This window comes from Ammodytes marinus, assembly GCF_949987685.1.
Source record: "Ammodytes marinus genome assembly, chromosome: 15".
Taxonomy (NCBI): domain Eukaryota; kingdom Metazoa; phylum Chordata; class Actinopteri; order Uranoscopiformes; family Ammodytidae; genus Ammodytes; species Ammodytes marinus.
In genome coordinates this window covers 17970936-17993546 of record NC_137219.1, presented here as the reverse complement: position 1 = coordinate 17993546, position 22611 = coordinate 17970936, and the positions used below count along the sequence as shown (strand labels likewise).

The window sequence follows — 22611 nt, the reverse complement described above, 5'->3', positions numbered from 1 at the left end:
TATATATTTTTTAAATTACACACTTGTAATAAACCCATTGACCTTTTTATAAAATTAACAAAATAAAATAAAAATAAAACCTCACGCTGCCGGATATGACTGGCCCACTAAAGGATTGTGGGAAGTCAGCTGGCTGTCAGTGTCCTTGTGCTGTACCTTTACCTCTAAGCTTGACAACACAGAAGTTTGCCACCATGTATCGACAACTTATGGTAAGAAAGACGTTTTTATCTATTCTATTTAGCTTGAAATATTACAGCCATGTAGTTAAAGTGTCCCTGGTGACTTATTATGCTGTAATTTAAATACTTATAAGTGTTCTGGATTTCTGCTCGACTAAGAGTAACGGTCCCCGGCTAAACTTTTCAAACTTAGCTGCCTTTCTAGCTAGCAGTCAAGAGAAAATAATGCTATCAAATTAAGTTGTTCAATTGAAGAAATACATATATTATTCTTGTTAAATTGCGGTTGTAATGCGTCTTTATTATAGCACTGTCGCCCTGTTTGACAGCTACAGTTAATAAGCAGCGAGTCGAGCGTGAACAGGTCAGGCTGAAGTTGCTTTACGCCGGTGATGTTACACGAGCCTGGCCGCGTGATATACTTGGCATCGACCTTTTAAAAGGTGCATCGATTATTTCTCTCCCAACTCAACAAAATCCACCTGACCGCTGCAACAAGCAGGCGTCGAGCGTCGATATGCTCCACTTTCATCAGGGAGGAGCTTGTCAATCTTCCGCGGCATGTGAATCTCAGAGACTCCCAGTGGTGAGGAGACAGGCAGGCAGACTTCAGAATTTTGAGGAAAAGGAAGGTTAGGCTTGAGTTCAACTTTCAGGTAAGGTTAGATCAACATACATGTGGAAAGGATCAATAGAGAGTTAGTAGGAAGATACTTTTCCAAGAGATTGCCATCCATTCGACCACATCCATACAACGGCCGCCAAACCAAGAACTACCATCAGATTATTTAGGACATATTGACTGTTTATGTACGTCTGTTGCCCTGAGCAATTCAATATGACAGCAGTGAATGAATTGACCTCTGTTTTGACTCACTGTCTTCCCTCTTATAATACTCCTTTCATAAAATTGCAATACTGAGAGTTGGCCAGCAGGTGTCACCAGTTTGACTATCAAACGCTTTGAAACGAGGCACTATTTTTAGCCCACTTGCTTCAAAGTTGTTCAGTGCTACAGATGTTGTAATTTCCCCCATCATTAGCTGAATTCAACCTACTGATCTCTCATAAAAACTTTGATAACATTGTATCACATACAGACACTGTATTTTGTGTAATTTTACTTTCCAAATAGTAGGCTACTTAGTCAGCGCTATTTAAAAACATTTTTTACATCGCCATCCACTGTTTGCTATGCTTATTTTAAAACTGTTCAAACTGTAAAGTCCTTTAGTAACGTACATTTTTGTACCCACAAGGGTCTTCAGCAGCTGTCCAGGCGCACCATCATGAGCAGCGCCCGCAGGCAGATGGATAACACTGTGAAGGACAAACAAAAGATGTTTCAGGTAAGGTCAATCCCTCTGAAGAAAAGGGTGATATTTGTCAGTTTATTAGTTTCCCATTCAATCTTTGTAAAAGTCTTTCAGGAGCTGTGTGACTCCTGTAATCAAGAGAAGTAGTCTAGTATGAAGAACTTTCTTTCTTTTTCTTCAGAAGTGTGACTTAAAATCACAATTTTAATGAAACTGTGTGTGTAGGCACCTCCTTTTTAAATTAAGAATGTGCCTTTGTTTGAATTTGTACGTGTTAAAAGTGAGCTAAAGAATGAGATCTATTTCATGCTGATAATGATAATGATAATGTTAAAGTGTCTACTTCATTCCCAGGTTCTGGAGACAGAATCTAATGTTATCCTCTTTGTAGCCTGACAGATAAGTATACGTAGCTTCTCCCCATACAATGTTTAAATGACCTTCCACTGTAGCTGGGGCTGGAGTTCGACTAATTTATGCTTGCAACTAAGTACGCTGCAAATTAAAAACATACATTGCAAAAATCAACGTTCCAATGTGGCGTGCTTTGCTGATCCTTGCATAGCGCTGGAAATGACTGTAGCCTTAGTTGACAAATAGTCTAGTCTTGCATTCTAAATCCCAGAGCAAGCACTGCTTTAGTGCATAGTGTGTGTGTGTGTAGTGTGTGTACTCGTCTACGCCACCACTTAATTGCTACGGTTAACCACAGATGAGCTCTGCAAAAATACGCATACCTTAAGAACCAGAAACGCATGAAGCTGAAAGTCCTTTAATAAAATAACTATATGCCTTTCTTTCTTCGCTCTTTGACCAGGCGGACAACGGTTTACCTATCCATCTGAAGGGCGGTACAAAAGACGCCCTGCTCTACAGAGCCACAATGACTCTCACTGTGTTTGGTACGTCAGCATTTGCCTTTTGCAATTTGATGTGTCAGGCACACTCCAGCTGTCTCAGTCTGTCTTTCTTTAACCACATTGCTATTACTGAAACTGACTCGCAAAGGAAAATGCCTGTAATATGACCACGCATCACCTAGGGTCCTTTTGAAGTCTTGATAATTACCTTGCCTTGTATCTCAGTCACAACTTTAATGCTTGTCTGATCTCTTTTCGCAGGGAGTGCATATGTCGTGTATGAGCTGTTTAGTGCCGCAATGCCCAAGAAGTAAAGCAGGACTGGCCAATTGGACTGATGAAACGGTCATGCAGACGGCTGTATGTTATTCATTGACTCTGTCTTTGGCAGATTTGCAATCTGGGAAATGAATTGCCCTATCAATAATATCAGTGTTTTTAATGTTTGAAATGATTATTTATTGATTGTACAAATCTTGAGCTTCAAATGAAAATAAAATATGCATTTGATTTGGTTGATTTGTGTCCTTTTTTTAAACTTGATTCCCGTCGTAGATGTTTTATGGATTTTTGCTACAAGTTTCATATTGAGTTTTATGTTTTAGTGACTAGATCAAAACCCCCTTTCTTATTATTCACCCAGAATTTTAGTTTAATCCAAATGTGTAGGCCTATCTACAGTAGCGTATAGGTGTTCGGTTTGACCACTAGAGGGCATCAAAAGCCAACCAGTGTCATAGTGACTGAGCAGTAGGGTCGGCTCTGAAATATTTCTTTCTCCTTTACCAACTGAAGATCATTGTCTATTGATTACCACATTATAAATTAACGACAGTTATTCCCGGTAAAGGGTTTTTACTGGGAGTTTTTTCTCAGCCGAGCTAAGGGTGTAAGGGCAGGGTGTCATATTGTATCATATTGTATCATATATCATATTGTATGAAATGTAAAGCCCACTGAGACAAATGTATTTGTGATTTTGGGCTATACAAATAAAACTGATTTGATTTGACAGTAACACGATTTCACTCGTATTAGTTATTTTAAGCACCGTGGACGATTGTGACTAAATATGTCTCTTTACAAAGTCAAACATTCAACTTCCACTTCAGCTGAAATCTGAGTTAATAAATTGGATAAGGTCGCCTGTTTGTGCGCATGATGACAACCCTTGTCCTGTCTGTGTTTCCTGGCCAACTAATCACATTGGCACTGGCAACCTCATTAAATCATCAGACCAAAGGAATGCAGGGGGAAAAATGCAATTTCCAAACAGTGGATCGGTCTTAGCGGGGGACATACATCAACAGACAGGCAGGGGTTTCGTAAGGAGCTCCTATGATGGTAAACTGAGAGTTGGGAACTGCCCCCCTATTAAGTAGCTGATGGTGGAAAGATTCTTCCCACTTGGAAATAGGCTTTTCCTTCTTGGACATCTGTTGGCGGAGCCTCCAGTAGCCAGACAGAGGAGAGAGGGGTCCTGCCGCAGCTCCTGAACAGTTTCTCTCACTTTCCAGAGAGGGAGTCTTCAAGCAGGCTGCTCTTACACTTGGTCGGTCCATTTATTTGGGTGGATTGAATATGTAAGTAAACGGACTTTCATTTATTGTAAATCAGCTATTTTGGCATTTTTAAGTGTCGAATTAATTAATTGAATTTATGAGAATATAGTCCATTTTGCCGAAGTTTTGCACTTTGGGTTTTGCCAAATTCGTTCACCATGCTATACCTTTGATGCATTAAAAAAACCTTTAAACACTTTTTGATAGTTAGGCTATATTACGTTAACAAGACTAGACATTATTATGAAATGAATGAAAATGCATTGGTTTTAAGTCATTGTGAGATATAACCGCGCAGCTTTTCTATAAGTAAGGCAGGCATAGCTATTGTGTCTTTATGTGTAGGGGACTTTAGTTCATTTTAATTAAATGAGCTCCAATTTTGTCTGAGGTAGGCTACAAAGGAAAGTTACTTCGGCCCCCGCAGTTGCAGTTTTCGCGCTTGTGCGCCAGGCGGGGCGCACAGCCTGTGGTAACGAGCACAGAAGCTGAGTTCAGACTTTGTGGGGTGGTCTAATTACATTTTATTCCACTTCGATTAAACCGATGGTTTCATAAAAGTAACGTATTTAAATCCATTGAAGCAATCCTTGCAATTGCATGTAGAGATCCAGTGGAAGCGAAGGATATGAGTTAAGGTTGCAATTTCAAGATTTTAGATTGAACAATAAATAAATATGGCCATTGTTAAAACAAAAAACACAAACAAACAGATAACCAGAGAACTCTAAATACTTTGCTTTATGTAGTGAGTTGCATAGCATGCCACCAGATCAGGGTGACTAGAAGGCAGTGGATTTCTAGATTATGCACAAAAAGCATGAGCATTTGTTAAAATGATTTTTCCACCCTTCATTATTAAATACCTGCACTATATCACTCAGTAAATACCCACCTCAGGGTGCAGGAGGCAGTAAGGTGTGGCACTTAAGTTGAGCAAGTGAGGCTAAATGGATCTTGCTTTTTTCTCATAATGGAAAGCAACATTTTAATGATTTATCAATATGTATTCCATTTGAAAAATATGGATATTCAGTAGAGCATTTGGGTCCACTGCATGTTGCCTGTCATGCATTTTTGTGCTTTTAGTTACAGGCTGTTCATCGGCTCATATGCATCAGTAAATCAGTGATAGATGTATTTTACTGTTTACATGTGCTGAGCTGGGTCATAGATCTGCAGCTTAAATATATTGTTTCATCTCTATCCTCAGACTGGTCTTTGCGCTGCTGACCCTTAAGGGCCAAACATGAAGCTAGGGCTATCACTGGCCTCGGCTGCCTTCTTTGCAGCCCTGCTATCCTCCATAGATGCTCAAGGTAAATGAAACCACCTGGCCACAGTCCACTTACACACACTATTCCACTCTGTCTCCTTATCTCCTGCTTCTCTTTCACCTATAAATCACTACTGGTTGTATATTTTAAAGGGATTAGTCTTTAACTTTAATGTCAGGAAGACACTGAAATCTTTGTATTGATAAACTAAATAAAGTTTTTCTTATTTTCTGTGTATTTGATCATGTGACTTTTGGACTACTGTACTCACTGATTCCTTGATGATTGTCATGTTTGTACGCCTAATTTTCCAGCGCATTTGGTGAGATTTATCTTTCAGGACTCATTATAATGATAATTGATCCAAAACCCGATCTAATTTTCTTGTCTTTAGGCTATAATTTAGATAGATTAAACCAATACTCGAGGAGCAATTTTCTCATTCAGATTAGGCAGTATAGCAAACCAAGCACACTGAAAGTATATTTCATTTCCTATTTTTGATTAAACGCAGCAGAGCACAGAGAAGGACAAAAGTCATTTCATGGCTTAATGTTTTTCCATAAATGTTTCAGCAGGGCTGGTGCTGTTTCAGTTTTATGATAGTACTTTTTCCAAAGCAACATTTGGAAGATTGCCAAGTCCTTGGTAATTAGGCATTGAAATGCTAGATCACATGTTTTTAAGTACTTATGATCATGCTGAGGTTGTAGCAGGAACTTGTTAACCTCTGTAAATCTCTTTGCAGTGGTTTTAGAGTTGCTACAGCAGCAAGTAAATACAGTATTTTATGTTGTTAAATAACAGTATAGTACATCATTTAAAATACATCAAAAAGTTGAAAGTGCAATCAACATTAAAAACGTGTAAAAAGTAGCATAATGCAACTATCAGAGTGGAAGTATCCATTCAGAATAACTATTCACATTGTTGGAATTGAAAATGCTAATGCTTCAAAACTTTAAGTGCCATTCTTGAATCATTTTGATACTTTCAAACTCGGACTTTGTGCTTGTGTAACACTGTTCTAGTAGCTGTTAAATACTTTTTTGCTGTAGAGCTGACATGTCATAGGCCGTTAACAATCTGTCGGTAGATTTGACAGAAAATGACTCAAAGTGATTTCATATGCAAACATTCCGGTCCAAAATAATGGCAAAAAATGGAAATATGGTATGGAAACCTTCTGACTTTTTCCCCCTTTTGAAAGCTCTCTGGCAGTGAGAGGAGTTTAACGTCTCCTCTCACATATCTCCGCTAACGGAATGGAAAGATGAAATACGAGAACAGCAAATTAATCCTCAGACAGCGCAAAGACAAAGAGCCTTTCTAGGGCTCCTTTGTGGGCATTTGCACACAAAAAAATGCTGAGTTGCAATACATATGGAAAGTTAATATGCAGTAATGTTTAATGTCAGCACATGTTGTGGAATTACTTTGGCATCTGTCCTGCCTATTTGGGAGAGTCGGTGTTCTTTCCTCCCCTTCTTGGTCTCTCCTGGCAGTGGCTCAGGTCAGGATAGCTGGCTGGCTGGTGGGCTGGCTGGAGACTGAGGTTACTAACGGAACAGTAGCCAGACTTTGGCCCCTGGGATCCAGAGGTGTCCTTTATTAAGAACCGATGGGACAGACATCCATATAAGAAGAGAAAACCACCACGGTCTAAATAACATACCAGAGATTGTAATATTGACAAAACCACCTTTGTTCCTCAAGTATATTTTAAAACTAGGAGGATATGGTCTGAGGAGTTGTAACAAATCAAAATGACATGCTCACAGCATCTTGCAATGAACAATCGTGGTACCGGCAGGCGTGTTGCTCTGCTCATGCAAGTGAAGACTTGCCAAAAGGTTTTTTATACAAATTTTTTAAACAACTATACATCGCCACACACCTGCACACCCACAATTCCAAACATATCCGTACCCCTTACCATTTGGTGTCGGAGATGAGTACTCACGGAGAATTCAGTTGGAAACGCAGTCCATCGGGGCTCCTTGAGTTGATATGCCAGGTTGGTGATTATTATTTGGTGGGCTCCTGTTCGTCATCTGCCTGTGCATTCAGTGTGTCCCAAGCTATGGCTTCCTCCTCAAAGTGTATTTTACAATGATATTCTTGCCTCCAAAGGCACTCTTATTCTTACGTAACAGCTAGCATGCATCCACATGGGAAAGGTCTTTGCTGATGCCTTACAGTCTAATGCATGCTCACTTACCTTTCACGTCCCTATCATGGTATGCCACCATTGGTTACCACAAGTTCATTCCATTCATCGTCGCTTCTCTTATATCTGTTTGCTGTTCATTGTGTCACTCTGAAGAATATTTGCTACCGAAGACTTATGAGTCGAGTTGCATGAAACATATCAAAAATTGTAATTATTAATTAATGCATGAAGAAATTAGGACATTCATGTAACTAACTGTATGAGATGTTTTAGACGATGATGGGTAACTTGGTTAAACATTTTCACATTACCTTCAACTTAACTCAACTATCAAAATGCTTTGATATAGCTTTCATGCATGTACTGTAAATGAAACATACTAAACATTAACATACTTCGACCATTTACCCTTTCCCTCAACTGGTAGTCTGGATGCTTGTAAGAAAGAATATCATTTTAAAATATGTTTGTCATCTCTGTCTGTGTGGTCCCAACTGTACATGGAAACTATTGTCCAGCCCGTCAAAGTTGTTCAACCCAAACAACTTTTTCATGTACATGATGCATGACGCTGTGATCGAGTCAGCTCGATGTAAAGGCGTGTGGTCTTGTCACAGTGTATACGTTTGTTTTCTTTTGTTTATTTTTAATGTACACACCTTCTCTATTATAGCACTGAATCTGAACATTCCTTTTAGTGTCTGGAGTATTTTTTTGTTCTCTCATGCCTTCTTATGCATTATGCTGCCAATGAAAAAGTACACAAGGGTCTCTGGCGACAATTTGTGTATTCTTTTTAAAAGGTTTGCAATGGATGTGTGCCACTCACTTGTGCAAAGAATCTTAACTCAATAAACAACAAACCACTTTTCGTCTTTGAAATATGTTTATATACAATGTATATATAACATATTGTGTTCAATTTTGTCAAGAGTTACTTCAACCACATGGCAACCTCGATTCCATTGTATAATCAGTTACTTCTGAATGAAACCACTGTTGTTTTTTTGTAATGCTGAAATCAACTCCATCATGAAGCAGTTTAATATGTGGTCGGGGCATGTGTTGTAATGACTGCACTCAGCATGCATTGGAGTGGATAGAGTTTGCGTGGAGCCATGCACATGTTGTGTATGCCAGTGCTTGAGTTGCTGTCCATCTCGGTTGAGCAACTCAAACAAACGCCATTTTACTCCAAAATGGCTTCTCACACTTTTTCAATGTTGTCACCCTCACAAACGGGCCTCAGTGCTATGTGTCTGTCCCCAACAATGAACGAAGTCAGCTTCAGTCATGAAGTGTTTGTCGTTGGGATCAATGTGAATGCTTTTTGAAAATGCCTTTCTTTGATTTGATCATAAATACAAACATATTATATAGTGTATTTTTACATTTGTTGTGAATTAACTGTGTTTCACCTCTTATTTGCAGTGGAACCCCCCTCAGACTTGAAATTTAAAATTCTAAATGAAAACACAGTGGACATGTCATGGACAAAACCCTCGTCAAGGATAGAGGGCTTCAGAATACAAGTTGTATCAGATGCAGGTGTGTATGAAGCCAAGCACGTTGGTGATTAGCCAGTGTATATACACACAGTTATTCCACACAGTTCTTCATAATGATGTACTGTTGTATTCCCTCTGCTAGATGAAGCAACCAGAGACTTTACCCTCGATCCATATACCACTACGACCTCAATCACTGATCTGACCCCTGACTTGGACTATTCAGTGTCCATAAACACCTTTTATGGGTCAGAGGAGAGCATTCCCATCTTTGGACAACTGACCAGTAAGTATATATATTACTATGGTTTGATTGAGATTCTTTGGAACAGATTTTTTTCTTTTAATACTCTCTGAATCCTATGTCCATTATCCTCTGATTCATTATATGCTGATGTTCATTGTATAGACAACTTTAACATACTATATAATCCTATAATAAACAGATCGTATTTGCCTTCTAGTGATATGCTCGTGAAAGTTTTATCCTTTAATAACAATAAAACTTCACGTGAGGCATATAAAAGTAGAGAGAAATCACATCTGTTTACTGACTGTCGACTGACTGTTTATAGCTAATGCAGTATACATGATATGTGTTTGTGAGCATGTGGTTTTGCGCCTGTCCGACAGTTTTTACAGTTTGTATGATGGGATTGATTTTCTTGCCTTTTCCCACTGTTAAAAAGCTCACACAGGCAGCAATGTGCGGTGTTAACTCACAACGTGTTTCCTGTGTTTCAGTTCAGTCCAGTAACACCAGTGGACGAGTCAGGAGACCTCAGTCAGATGCAATCAGTGAGTATGTTTACTGTGGTGTCAACCAAAATTTGAACAGGGCTTGTCCTCCACACCGCTTTTCCAGTTTTTTTTAAGGCAGTATTTTTTTCCTGCATGGCTGTCATCATAATAGTTTTTTCCCATGGAATAATTTGGTCAGACGTACATTTTGCCTTCTGTTGGGGTTGTCACTCGGAAAGCAGACAGGGATCCGTCAAGGACTGGGAGGGCACACATTGGTTCCTTTTAATTGAAAGCAGCAGGCACATCAAGAAATATGGAAAGGAAGGCTTGAGACTAGGAGACTTGGGTTCTGCCATGCGTCATGGAGCCGAGGGGAACAGGATTGGGTTGTCAAGTAATGACGTATTCATTTTACTGCCGAAGTGCTGCCCCGAAAACTGTTAAAAGATGTGGCAAGGTTTGCAGTTTTTATTCCTATGTCAAACTGTCCTCTCCTTATGCCATAAAATCAATTTGTGTGGATTTACAGAGGGATTACTCCCGCCCCACCCTCACCTGTTGAACATTCTGTAAACTATACCCACACCTGCTGATTCTCCAAAACTCTAATTCATGGTAAAGCACGCAGAAATAATTTTCACAGCCACCCAACATTAGGTCAGGGAATTTTTAAAAATAAATTTGCCCTTTTAAGAATGAGGCTTCAGAGATGTGAAGAACCAAATTTAGAGTCAATGAGACCTAAGGGGAATGAGGACTTAAGCCCATCCATATAAGGCCTGCCAATTATTTCAATTGAGTCATCTCAAATGCACCAGAGAATTTCATCTATGATTAAAAGCCCTGTAGGATTTGAAAGTATAAAAGTGAACATTGCTGGTGGAACCTCTGCTTAATGTTTAGTCTATAAAGCCACTTTTTTTTGTCGGCTGGAATGACTTTACCAGCCCACAGTTTGGCACTGGCTGATATTTCCTTTGATGTCAGAATGCATATATCTGAGCCATCCAACTAACTGTCAAGGATTTTATTTTATTCAGACAGACAGGAGAAGAAATTGAGCCACTGTAAAAATATTGTTCCAAGACCAAGCTGTTGCTGCCATACCTTTATTGGCATTTCTGGCTTGGAAATAAGTTTCATTTGAGACATGCTTTTCTCCATTTTAAGTTTTTACACCAACATTAACGAGTGGTTTGTGCGTATGTAATGGATTGATAAAAACTTGCGCCATAATTTTTTAACTGACTGACTCCTATTTCTCCACCCGTCCTTCTACAGAGTGTTCGGTCAGTGCTATAGCAGATTTGGCTTTTCTGGTGGACGGCTCGTGGAGTGTGGGCAGAGAAAACTTTAAGCACATCCGTAGCTTCATCGCCGCCATGGCGGGGGCCTTCGACATTGGCGAGGACAAATCTCGGGTGGCCGTGGTCCAGTATAGTACAGACACCCGCACAGAGTTCCCCCTCACCCGTTACACCAGAAGAGGTGACCTGCTCCAAGCCATCAACTCCCTGCCATACAAAGGGGGGAATACTATGACAGGTAAGGCATTTATCGCAGCAGGAGAAAAGGAGGTCATATCTAGATGTGTACTCCACTGTTATTGGCTTGGGTAATAGTTTAATGGGTGGGCTTTATGCTGAATATCAAAATGCAGAAAGCACTGCATATTTGAATATTAACTTAAAGTTGTTTAATGTGAAAAATTACATGAAGTGCATTTATGTCTCAAGGCGATGCCATAGATCACCTGCTGCAAAACATCTTTACGGAGGCAGCTGGATCCAGGAAAGGTTTTCCTAAGGTAGCCATGATCATCACTGATGGAAAATCCCAGGACCCAGTGGAGGAGTATGCTAAAAGGCTTAGGAACATCGGAGTGGAAATATTTGTCCTAGGTATGGTTTCTTATTCAGTGTTTTGTTGAATAGTACTCTCTATCCCATGTGAAAGTCTGCCTGTTCCTGGAAACCATTACATTTTTCCATTGGTTGCAATATCCATGGTAAAAGTTGGTAAAAAGTCGTTGAATTTCACATTTTCCCATGCAGGTATCAAAGGAGCAGATGAGGATGAGCTAAGGGAAATTGCCTCAACACCTCACAGCAAACATGTGTACAATGTTCCCAACTTTGACGTTATCCAAGAGGTAACAAAAAAGATCGTCAAGGAGGTATGCTCCGGTGTTGATGAGCAGCTCACCTCTCTGGTCAGTGGAGATGAAAGTAAGTTAAAAAGGCCTTAATCAAATGTGTTACATTAGGTTATACGGTTTGGCATGAATTACTTTAATATGTAAACTAAATTGATTGTTTAGTATCATTGCTGAATACATCTTGAAAGCTCATTTATTAATACTTTTTTCCTGCAACTTTACCACAGTTGTGGAAGCAGCCTCTAACCTTGAGGTCACAGAAATTGCATCCAAGTCAATGCGGATTACATGGGATGCCTCCCCTGGTGATATCTCAGGCTACAAGATCACCCTCATCCCTATGTTACCTGGAATGAAACGTCAAGAGATGTACATGGGGCCCACCCAGACATTCATCAATGTCCGTGACCTTTCACCTGAAACTGAGTATGAGATCAGCCTGTATGCCCTCAAAGGTCTGACTCCCAGTGAACCCGTCATGGCAATGGAAAAGACCCAGCCTGTCAAGGTATCAACAGGTAAGATAACTTGTTGTACATGATGGCGTGTCAACTTTTCTTGACCATTCTTACTTTAGATATACTCAAAGTTTCTCACCCGTTACTTTGTTTCACGTGAAAGCCATACAAAGCTTTTTAATTAAACCTTTTATGTCTTGTATTTTTCAAGAGTGCTCTCTGGGAGTGGATGTGCAGGCTGATGTGGTCCTACTGGTTGACGGCTCCTACAGTATTGGATTACAAAACTTTGCCAAAGTCCGTGCTTTCTTGGAGGTTCTGGTTAATTCCTTTGGGGTTGGACCCGACAAAGTCCAGCTCAGCTTGGTCCAGTACAGTCGTGATCCGCACACTGAGTTTGCTCTCAACACCCACCATGACATTAGCTCTGTTGTCAGAGCTGTGCGCTCTTTCCCCTACCGTGGAGGTTCTACTAACACTGGCAAAGCAATGACTTATGTCAGGGAGAAGATCTTTGTCCCTACTCGTGGAGCGAGACAGAATGTACCCCGCGTCATGGTCCTGATCACAGATGGAAAGTCTTCAGATTCGTTTAAGACTGCAGCAACCAACCTGAGGAATACTGATGTGGAGATCTTTGCCGTCGGTGTGAAGGATGCAGTGAGGTCAGAGTTGGAGGCCATTGCTAATCCCCCATCAGACTCTCATGTCTTTGAGGTGGAGGACTTTGACGCCTTCCAGAGAATCTCCAAGGAGCTGACTCAGTCCATCTGTCTGAGGATTGAACAGGAGCTGCTTAACATCAAAAAGAGGAGTAAGTAGGAGGACAGCAAATCTAAATGCAATCACTATGAGCTGGAATGTAGCCACATCATAACCCCGTAACTTTTTGGCATTAGCTTTGGTTGACTGCCATTTACTAAATATGAAAGCACCTTCATGTTGGGCTTTAATGTACTTTCAAGACACTGTACCAGTTGGCATAATAATTAGAAGTGTGTGTAATGGCAAAAGGCTAAGGCAATTAAGTAAAAGCTGAATACACCAGTATGATACTTTATAAATTGCTGTAGGGTTAGGCGTGAGCAAAATGTAATACAATTTCTAATCAATTCGATCAAAGCCTGCCAATTAACATAACACAACACCACACATGCTTTTTGAAGGTGTGTATTATGTGTATAATATGTACTGTATATCAGACCATTTAACACATACATTTTGCTACAGTGACTGATAAAACCTTAAATTTTTTATTAAAAAGTCTGAAATACACACCACTTAGTAAATGAGGCATTCCGTGCTTGGCAATGTTGAATTAAAAAAATCTTGTTAGCTGAACAAGGTTACAGCACTTACAGCATTTCTGCCAGTAATTGAAGGTAATTCCCATGGCTAAGGCATGGGCAAAGAAACATTTTTAAAATAGCTACAGTAGCTCCGTAAATAGCACAGAATTATAACATAATCATTGTGTATTGTTGGTAGTTTATTTTGCAACCTTAACATGATTTTGGCCTCTGTACTGCATTTTATTGACATTTAACAACAAGTCATCTTTTATTTTCAGGTCTGCTCCCACCCACCAACTTGGAGTTCTCTGAGATTACATCCAGAAGCTTCCGTACCACTTGGGTAGCTCCTACTGCTGCAGTTATGTCTTACCTGGTGCGCTTCCGAAAGGCTGAAGACCTCACTGGAGACTATGTTACCATGTCAGTGCCTGCTGGTACTACCTCAACCATTTTGCCCCATCTATTCCCCCTTACTACCTACGAGGTCAATGTATTTTCTCAGTACGAAAAAGGAGACAGTTTCCCCTTGACTGGTGAAGAGACAACTCTAGAAGGTGGGATAGTCTTTCTGGACCTGACCCAAAATGTGTTATTGCCAGCAAAATAAGAATACGAATTTATGATGTGAATTACGATTTCCTTTACAGAGCAAGGGACTGTACGGAACCTGCGCGTTACAGAGGAGTCAACCAACAGTTTCAGGGTGTCATGGCAAGCTGCTCCTGGTTCGGTGGTCAGGTACCACCTGTCCTATGTCCCAGTGAGTGGGGCTGGAGGAATACTGGAGACCCAAACCATTGGCCCGGAGACTACCATAGTCCTCATGGAGCTTTTGCCCGTTACCACCTATCGTGTATCTGTGTCTGCTGAGTATTCTACAGGCACAGGGGACGAGATGCAAGTAGATGGAACTACCAAGGAAGGTGAGTCAGGCAAACAAAATGTTGTTTATTAACATAAAGTGACAAACATCCATGTGAAACTTGTCTTGGTGTGCAATGGATATGAATCAGTGTCTGATCCATCTTTGTTTGCTTTCAGAACGAGGCTCTCCCCGTGACCTTCGCGTTTTTGATGAGACCATATCCACAATGAAACTGACATGGCAGGCAGCCACAGGAAATGTTCTTCAGTACCGCATTGCTTTCAAACCCTCTGAGGGTGGTGAGAGGAAGGAGATATCCGTCAAGGGAGATACTACAGAGGCTGTGCTTAAGAACCTCCAACCATCCACTGAATATGAGCTGTTTGTTAGTGCCCGCTATTCTTCTGGTTTGGGGGATCCTCTTCTGGGCACAGGAACGACCTTAGAAGGTAAGGGAGAGTTTCACATTGCTATTGTCTTATTTGAAATCTAATGCTGAGTGACTGCTTGGGTTCAGCTTCCTTTTTAAGATGAAAGGACACTCTGAATCTGCATTTTTTTTTGTTTCGATTTATGTTCATGAGATCCTGCATGGTATAACACTACTGAAATTGGGTCAGTTGTCTCCCCTCAAGTCCCTTCAAGAATTTAGCTTCTGGTAATTTTCGCAGGCGAGTACATCAGATTTGAGGAAGTTGAGCTTTGACTTTGCAAGGTTGGTCGAGTATATGGGCTGTGGTTAGAGGGGAAAAGAACAGGAATGTGCCACTTGATGTAATTATTTTGGCTCAGACTGTAGTTGAGGGTGGCTTTGCCGCCAGTAAAGGCAGGGAGATGGAAATGGGTGGGGGATGCTTGTAAAACCTAGAGAACTTATGAAATGCTTGGAACAGACTTTGACAACCATATGGCTGCCTGGTAATACCTTTACATCTTGGCCTATGTGAGACATAGAATGTATTGTTTTACAGTGGTTTAAAAGACATATGATAAAGGGAATATTGAGTTATTATGTGGAATTGCTAGTTGATGACCATCTCATCTGACTATGGTCATCACACTTTACCTATGGGTTAACTGATGTCAATGATAGAAATGTGTATTTGAGCATATTTGAGGGGGCAGGTCTGTTGATGTCACATAGAGTGGGAAGAGGGATTGGTGTAGTGTCACAGCACAGGAAAGGAAGTCAAAGAGATCTGGTCTGGGAAAAAAGGGGGGAGGTCTTAGCCCTGGAGGGGCAAAACAACACTCAAAGTACTGCATCCCACAGAAGACCTCTCTGTCTTTCTGTTAGGTCCACTTATGGCTGTGAAACCAGTAATATACATGATCCTGTAAGGGCTTAAATGTCTGAGCATTTAATTATTGTGTTCTAAGTTAGCATCACCATCTTGTTCTGGATTGAATGGTCTCTTCAATAACCTGGGTTTTGCGTTCGCATGAGGATCATTTGCCTTGTTTACAGTCGACTCGTTGTTGTTTAATGATGTTTAGGTAAAAGTGCCCATGAAAAAGCAGTGAAAATAAATTAGGCGTGGCTGGCTTCAGTTGTTTTTTTTGCTAAAAGATCAGTGAGCAGCAATACCTAAAAGCGGTTACTTTTTGTGTGTGTGTGTGTGTGTGTGTGTGCCAAGATACAGTACAACGAACGCAGTGGCTGTCTTCAATCGTGTCAATGCTTTTGAGCCCACGGACACATCAAAGCTATTCTATTCATCATGTTAGCAGTGGTGGAGTTCTTGTTTGCCTCCTTACACTCCTTGGAGTAGTGATCTCCTTTGTGCTGGACATGTCCCTATTTAACAGGGAAACATTTTTCAGACCACATGGGGTCTGTGCAGTAGGTCGAATCAGGGGACTTTGGCTCATACTGTGTCCTACATAAGTGAAAAGTCTATCAGTTTTGATTTTACAGCTTGAATAATGCATGTTTGTTTACATTTTGATGAGAACAAAATGATTCCCCTCCCCTCTGTTCCCACACTGACCAGAGGGCTTGGCTTTGATTATAGTTAGTTTCCACATGTCAAATCTGTACTGTCATCAACCATACACCCCCACAGGAAAAACCTCCATGACAAAGCACACTGTTTAGCCAACTCTATTATGCTCTCATGACGTCAGCGTGCCTCCACACTGATCTCATTGTTTGGAGTGCCTGCCACTCATTTTGAGGGACCCTCTTTGTGAAGTCCATGTAGGCGAGAACTGGAAGAGAGATGCTTGCATAAAGCCACCCCTTGTGGCTTACAGTGGATGCTAGCCAATACAGAAGCCCTGAGTGGGACCAAATTATAACATCCTGACATGACTCAGCAGGAGGACAGAGACGGTGTCATAGAAAAAATGTTTTGATGAACCTCCTGAATAAGGATTTGTACACAAACATGGACAAATATTTACTTAAGAAGGACGAGTTTCATCCAGCATGTGTAAGACATTACCTAAGAAGACCTTGAAATATGTCTGTCTGGTCGCAGGGCGAACTGAATGCTCGTCTTCTTCCAGGGTGTGGCAAATGATCCGGCAGAGGCAGAGAGAGAGAGTGTGAGAGGGAGGGAGCAGGGGCTAGGAATGGTAGAATAATTGTGCTTCGCAATGTGAACCAAAATGCTTCAGGGTGGCCTAGTGGATAAAAAAGATAAGCAAATAACTAAAATGCCCCTGGAGCAGCCGTTGTACCAATTTCTTAAATAATGAACTACTGACATGTCACAGCAAATGTTTTTACATGCGCCTGAGGGAGTTTCTTTTCTAAATATCTCTAACTTGGAGAGCTGTCCAACACCAGGTGGAATTGTTGGTTTGATTTTCCCTTGAACTGATGCCTTTGGGAACTTTTGGTCAGTGCTGGTCAGGCTGCACAGGCTGTCAGCTGTACTGCCAGACACACAACTCTAAAGGTCCTTTGAGGTAACAGGACAGAGACAGGCAACGTTGGCTTGTAGACACTGAAGGCTTCATCTTAGTGACTCAGGTGTATGCCTTTCATGAACCAAGAGCAATAAAGTAAGGGAGATTGGAAGTGGGCTGCCAATGTTGAGATGGCACTTTGAAGGAACGATGAATTTCCTGCAGTGATTTTCGAGGAGAAAGACTGTGTGTGAGTCAGAGTGGCAATGACGACTGTTCAACACCAAGGCTGTGAATCAAGATAGACAGTGGTCTAACAGAGGGAAGGATCAGGCAGCCTTGAAAAATCATTAAGACAATTTTCAGCGTGTGGGCTGATAACATCTTTTATGAGCATTCTTTCATGCCTGCAGGAACTAATTTTTGTGTTAATTTATATTTCCAAGCTTTAGATATATTTGGCTGCAGATGTTAAGGTTATGTCAGAACATGCCCTGCAGGAAATATCTTCAGCTGTGTCCTATGTAGTTTTCTAAAGAGGTGGGTGAGGCTTTTAATGGCCTTGTTCAAGGTCTTAATTTAAGAGTACCCCTCTTTGTGAATTGTGGGATAAGACATAAAGAAATGTGTTTTTTATCAGCAAGACATTTCATATGCTTGTAAGTCTCCACTATAATTATTTTTCCCCCTACATAATGCTTTGATATATTGTGTAAATGCATACTACATGCAAACCAAGTCTTTTGCAAGGTCTGTGGACCCTGTGCTTTATGTGCTTTATGTACTGTATGTGCACTTTGATTTGTGGTGTGGCTCCTTCTCTTTAGCTTGTCTGCACTGATGAAAAGTGAGCCACTGTCTGCATTAGTCATTATCTCTGGATCCTTTCTCCCGTAGTTCACACACAGCCGGAAAAAGTCAGTCAAGTTCATCTGTTGCGCTTGGCAAAGATAACCCTTGTGATGGAACAATCTGGATATTTATACCTGTCTCACACTGTTTTCATTGTCCTCCAAAATCTGGAGCTCCTCATTAGTTAGTGGTTGTGGCCATTACTCTTCATAACTGGCCTCTGCTCTCAAGGCAGACAGGCAGGGCTGCTGCTGTTATTTCTGTTCAGATCAGTGTCCAATTCATCTTTAATAGATGGTTGCTGGGACAGACTCAAAGGGTGATGGATAGATGCAGTGGTTGCATAACATTTCCAAATGATCATGCATTGCACTTGTGGTAGATTTGTGAATGGCAATTGTGTTTTTAAATGTACTTTTTGTGTTTTTATTAAACCTCATTTGATGAGATTTGATGAATGAGGTTTGAGAGAGACCACCCGGCTGCACTGCTCTGCCTGTGATTATTTTGTCATTAGGTGCATGCACGTTAGGGCTTAGGCCGGAGCTTGAATCAGGATCCCAGAAGTTGTGTGGGCGGCATGTGTGTCGGCCTAATATCCTCCTGCTGTAGATACAACTCCTCTATATGGAATGGAGTGTTGAGAGAGTCCTCAACATGGACATGCCTCTCAAACAAGCGTGCGCTGGCTGCCCATCATATAACACAACCGCAATATTCCCGCCATTGCAAGTCTCCTTTCATGATGGTCTCTCTGGAAAAAGGGAGTGAGTGAGAGAAAGGAAGAGCGCAACATCTGCATTTGTAGCGAAGGCACTTTTGCGGATCGGGTTTCCTCCGTTTCGATGGAAAATTAAAGTGCTGCCGGGAGAGGCGCTGAGGATATGTGACTTGTGATTAGTTTTGCAGGGATTTTTCCATCATTCTCTGATTATGAAGGGGAGAAAATCTGGGGTTGTTCAAAGAGATCCTGAGGGGTTCAGGCAGAGACAGATGAATGATTGTGGGTGATTTATCGCTGGGTTTCTCCGTTTTGTCCATCCCATGTCTCGTTCACTTCCTCAAAAACCTCCACATATCTGCGTTAGAAATCAACACCACCAGCCATCACAGGACTGAGGCTCCCTAAATCATTTTTGTACTTGAGTGCAGAACCACCATTTTAGTCCACCATTTATATGCAACGGAAAATAAAAACACAAGAAGAATTTTTTTTTAGGAAACAAAAGTAAACCTGTAGCGCTACTTTTTTTTTCTTTTTCCATATCCTTTAATCATTTCATTTAAATAATTCAATATATAATAATTTATATATCTTTTATTTCATATACTATCATATACTTTTATATAAGCTTTTCTCATTTTACTGTACGTTACCTTTTATTGTTTCCTTGATGTAAAGCACTTTGGAAACCTGCTGGGTGCTGTAAAGGGCTATATAAATACAGTAAATGTTGATTGATTTGATTGATTGATATGCATTACACACAGGCTGGTGTATAACTGTGTTCCTTTTCATTTTGTCCGCAGAGCTCGGTTCACCCAGAGACCTTGTGACCAAGGACGTGACTGACACCAGTTTTGCCGTGTCCTGGGTGGCGGCCCCGGGTAAGGTTCGTCAGTACCGGATCAGGTGGAAGTCTCTCTTCACTGAGGAGGCTGGGGAAAAGACAATTCAAGGAGACACCACAGCCACAGTTCTGGACGGTCTCACTCCCGAGACACGTTACCAGGTCTCTGTCTTTGCTGTCTATGGCCATGGAGAAGGCCAGCCACTGGTTGGAGAGGAAACCACGGATGGTAAGCTACTTCAGCTACTTAATTTAACTCTTCCAACATACCTATATTCCCAGATATCCTTCACTTCTATACTTTAATTTTTTTTTTATTTATACGCCCGCCCCCTTCTTCTTTTGTTTCTTTCTTTTGCTTGGTAATTTTCCCAACGCTGTCCCCCTCTCTTGGTTTCTGAATGTTTTGTCTTGAAAGTGTGAAGCTAAGGTAGTTTAGATGGAACTTTACGACCATAAAAGTGTAAATGCCATAACGCTTAAGACCATAAAGCTGCACTTTATTGTTTTTCACGTGTGACTGTTTTGAAGATTACCTTTTAAAGCCAAGAATGCAGGTCTAGACATTCTTGTAATAAACACATCTTAGAGTTATAGCCCTAGAGTTCTGCGTTCCTGTTAAGTTAATAATCTAAAAGATCATCACTGAGAAATGTGGGACAGAGATGCAGGAAAGACAGTTTAGATGTTAGCGCCATTTTGGGGTGTTGTGTAGAAATAGAGCTCTGTCAGCGGCACTAACTGTTCTGTTTCATTCTGTTGAGCTAAGAGACCATGTCATAGCCGTCAGCACCAATCTTAAAGATTTAAGAATATATATAGCATCTTTGCGTGCATATCTTTAAGACTGTATCTTAAATGTTTGTGCAGAGGTTACACAATATCCAGCACACCTGCACCGGGTCTTGATGGGAGATGCAGGGCAGATAGTCACCAGCCCCTCCCTTGTTACGCTTCACTCATGCTTGGATGAGAAAAGCACATTGAGCGGAAACTTGCACCAGTTGGGAGGGGATTTGTCCACCACCAGTTAGTAAAATGGAATGTGCTTAAGGAAAAGTAGCTCCTACAATAGGTTTTATCGATTCAGGCAAGCAGGAAAGAAGGCCAACATGCACACCGTGTATGTCACAAAACTATGAGCTGCAGCTTTGTAGACTTATATACACCTTTTTAATTTTATTTCTTCACTTTTTCCCCCCATCTGTTGCTCTTTCTTTTCTTGCGCGCTCTACAAATCACCGGTCTCGTTGCACTGAGCCGCACAGAGCCAACTTTGATGCGCTGCTTTTTTCCATTAATAAAATGTCTCCCTCTGAAGTAGAGCAATCTGAAACTTTCCTCATAGGCCTCTGAAAAATGAACATTTGCCCTTCCTAAACTCTACAGAACACAATGGAAAACTGTGAAGACTATGGCTCTGCTCAAATTCACAAGACATTTAAGCCTGGCTCCCACCAAACCCAACAACTTAACATGATCAATCATTTAAATGTGGGGCCTGTTTAATGTAAACTTGTGAAATCTAGAAATATTTGGGTAGGTTTGTATCCACACACGCATGTGGAAACTGAGCAGATATCCGGATGAAAGACTGCGAGGTAGCCAAGCGCGTTACTGTTTAGTTTACTTACCAGCAGGAAAGTCGTGCTGCTTATGTTTCCAAAGGTATATTGGAAACATAAGCGGTTGAGCACACGTTTAGCACAGATTCCAATCCCAACAAGGTCCAAATTCTACATTTTCCCTCAGACCATCCATTCATAATTTCCCTTCTTTTAACCATTGTTCTCTTTTTTCTCTCCGTGCAGTATCGGCCAATGGCAGAGTGATTGTTGTCTCTGAGGAGACTGAGAAGAGCATGAAGGTGACATGGCAACCGGCACCTGGAAATGTACTTAACTACCGCGTTACCTATAAACCCAAGGTAGGAGGGCGCCAGCTAGCAGCCAAAGTGCCCGGTGGCAACACCTCCACTGTTCTGAGACGCCTCACTCCCCTCACCACCTACGACATCACTGTTCTGCCAGTCTACCGCTCCGGGGAAGGCAAAGCGAGGCAAGGGGAAGGAACAACACGTACGTCGGTCTATCATTCATCATATAACAAATGCTTCTCTTTGTGGCACCAAGTTCAGGGAATCGTTTGATTATGTATAACACTCTTCTCTTCTCTCCCTTAGTGTCACCTTACAAAGGTCCCAGGAACCTCCAGACTTCCGAACCTTCCAAGACCAGTTTCCGTGTAACTTGGGACCATGCCCCTGGCGCTGTCAAGGGCTACAAAGTCAAATTCCACCCTAAAGACGATGAAATCAACCTGGGCGAACTTGAAGTTGGTCCCTTTGACAACACCGTGGTGCTGGAGGAGCTGAGGTGCGACCCAGCTTCATTCTCGTTGGCATATGAACTTTAACAATATTCTCATGTGAAACAAACAAATTCAAATCTTAAACTTTTGTTTTTGTTGGGTCGACAGAGCGGGTACCAAATACACAGTGAGTGTGTTGGGTATGTTTGATGGAGGAGAGAGTATGCCATTGGCTGGAGAGGAGAAAACAACTCTCATGGATGACCCTGACCTTCCTTTTGAGGCACCAGGTAAAGTTATTTGTTTATTCTCTTTTATATTATAAAACCTACATATATATGATAGAAATGCACCATAGCATGCAGGGAATTACAGAGAGAATACGTTCTATGCAAAAACCAACTAGAATATGAAAAACTGAAATGGTTTTAGTCTATTTCAACGCCTTTCATCACAGTTCAGGCAGTATCTCCCGTATGTTATGTCTATGGGCAGCAGCAGTCAAACAATGGATTGTATAACATAGTAAATCTTTGCTCAGGCAAATGCACTCCAGACCCCATGCCCCATAAAAGCTGAAGAGTTCCTCTAAATGCCTTTCCTCAAAGCTAATTGTCTCAACAA

General features: G+C 41.2%; 2 protein-coding genes across 5 annotated transcripts in view; both read left to right on the top strand.

Moving 5' to 3' along the window:
- Positions 1 to 147: 147 nt before the first annotated feature.
- Positions 148 to 2806, top strand: cox7a2a (cytochrome c oxidase subunit 7A2a). Of its 2 annotated transcripts, none has more exons than XM_080042430.1 (4): positions 148 to 212; positions 1442 to 1531; positions 2316 to 2400; positions 2620 to 2806. In XM_080042430.1, the coding sequence occupies exons 1-4, from the start codon at positions 195 to 197 to the stop codon at positions 2670 to 2672; spliced, it is 246 nt and encodes an 81-aa protein (XP_079898556.1). In that variant the 5' UTR covers positions 148 to 194; the 3' UTR covers positions 2673 to 2806. The 2 variants fall into 2 exon arrangements, with proteins under 2 accessions (XP_079898556.1, XP_079898557.1); XM_080042431.1 differs by having other exon boundaries at positions 163 to 212; positions 1451 to 1531.
- A 974-nt stretch (positions 2807 to 3780) lies between these two features.
- col12a1a (collagen, type XII, alpha 1a) overlaps positions 3781 to 22611 on the top strand; it is a 56132-nt gene continuing 37301 nt past the window's right edge. For all 3 annotated transcript variants that reach the window (XM_080042013.1, XM_080042012.1, XM_080042014.1), the window contains exons 1-17: positions 3781 to 3941; positions 5134 to 5239; positions 8802 to 8918; positions 9021 to 9164; positions 9623 to 9676; positions 10904 to 11167; positions 11359 to 11523; positions 11677 to 11850; positions 12008 to 12298; positions 12450 to 13052; positions 13809 to 14087; positions 14181 to 14456; positions 14575 to 14847; positions 19637 to 19906; positions 21489 to 21755; positions 21860 to 22052; positions 22156 to 22277. In XM_080042013.1, the coding sequence (XP_079898139.1) occupies positions 5170 to 5239; positions 8802 to 8918; positions 9021 to 9164; positions 9623 to 9676; positions 10904 to 11167; positions 11359 to 11523; positions 11677 to 11850; positions 12008 to 12298; positions 12450 to 13052; positions 13809 to 14087; positions 14181 to 14456; positions 14575 to 14847; positions 19637 to 19906; positions 21489 to 21755; positions 21860 to 22052; positions 22156 to 22277 (3562 nt within the window). In that variant the 5' untranslated portion in view covers positions 3781 to 3941; positions 5134 to 5169. The remainder of the gene's footprint in view (positions 3942 to 5133; positions 5240 to 8801; positions 8919 to 9020; positions 9165 to 9622; positions 9677 to 10903; positions 11168 to 11358; positions 11524 to 11676; positions 11851 to 12007; positions 12299 to 12449; positions 13053 to 13808; positions 14088 to 14180; positions 14457 to 14574; positions 14848 to 19636; positions 19907 to 21488; positions 21756 to 21859; positions 22053 to 22155; positions 22278 to 22611) is intronic.

Coding starts and splice junctions, on each gene's coding strand:
- cox7a2a (XM_080042430.1), top strand. Junction 1,532..2,315: donor ACAAACAAAAGATGTTTCAG/GTAAGGTCAATC, acceptor CTCTTTGACCAG/GCGGACAACGGTTTACCTAT. Junction 2,401..2,619: donor AATGACTCTCACTGTGTTTG/GTACGTCAGCAT, acceptor CTCTTTTCGCAG/GGAGTGCATATGTCGTGTAT.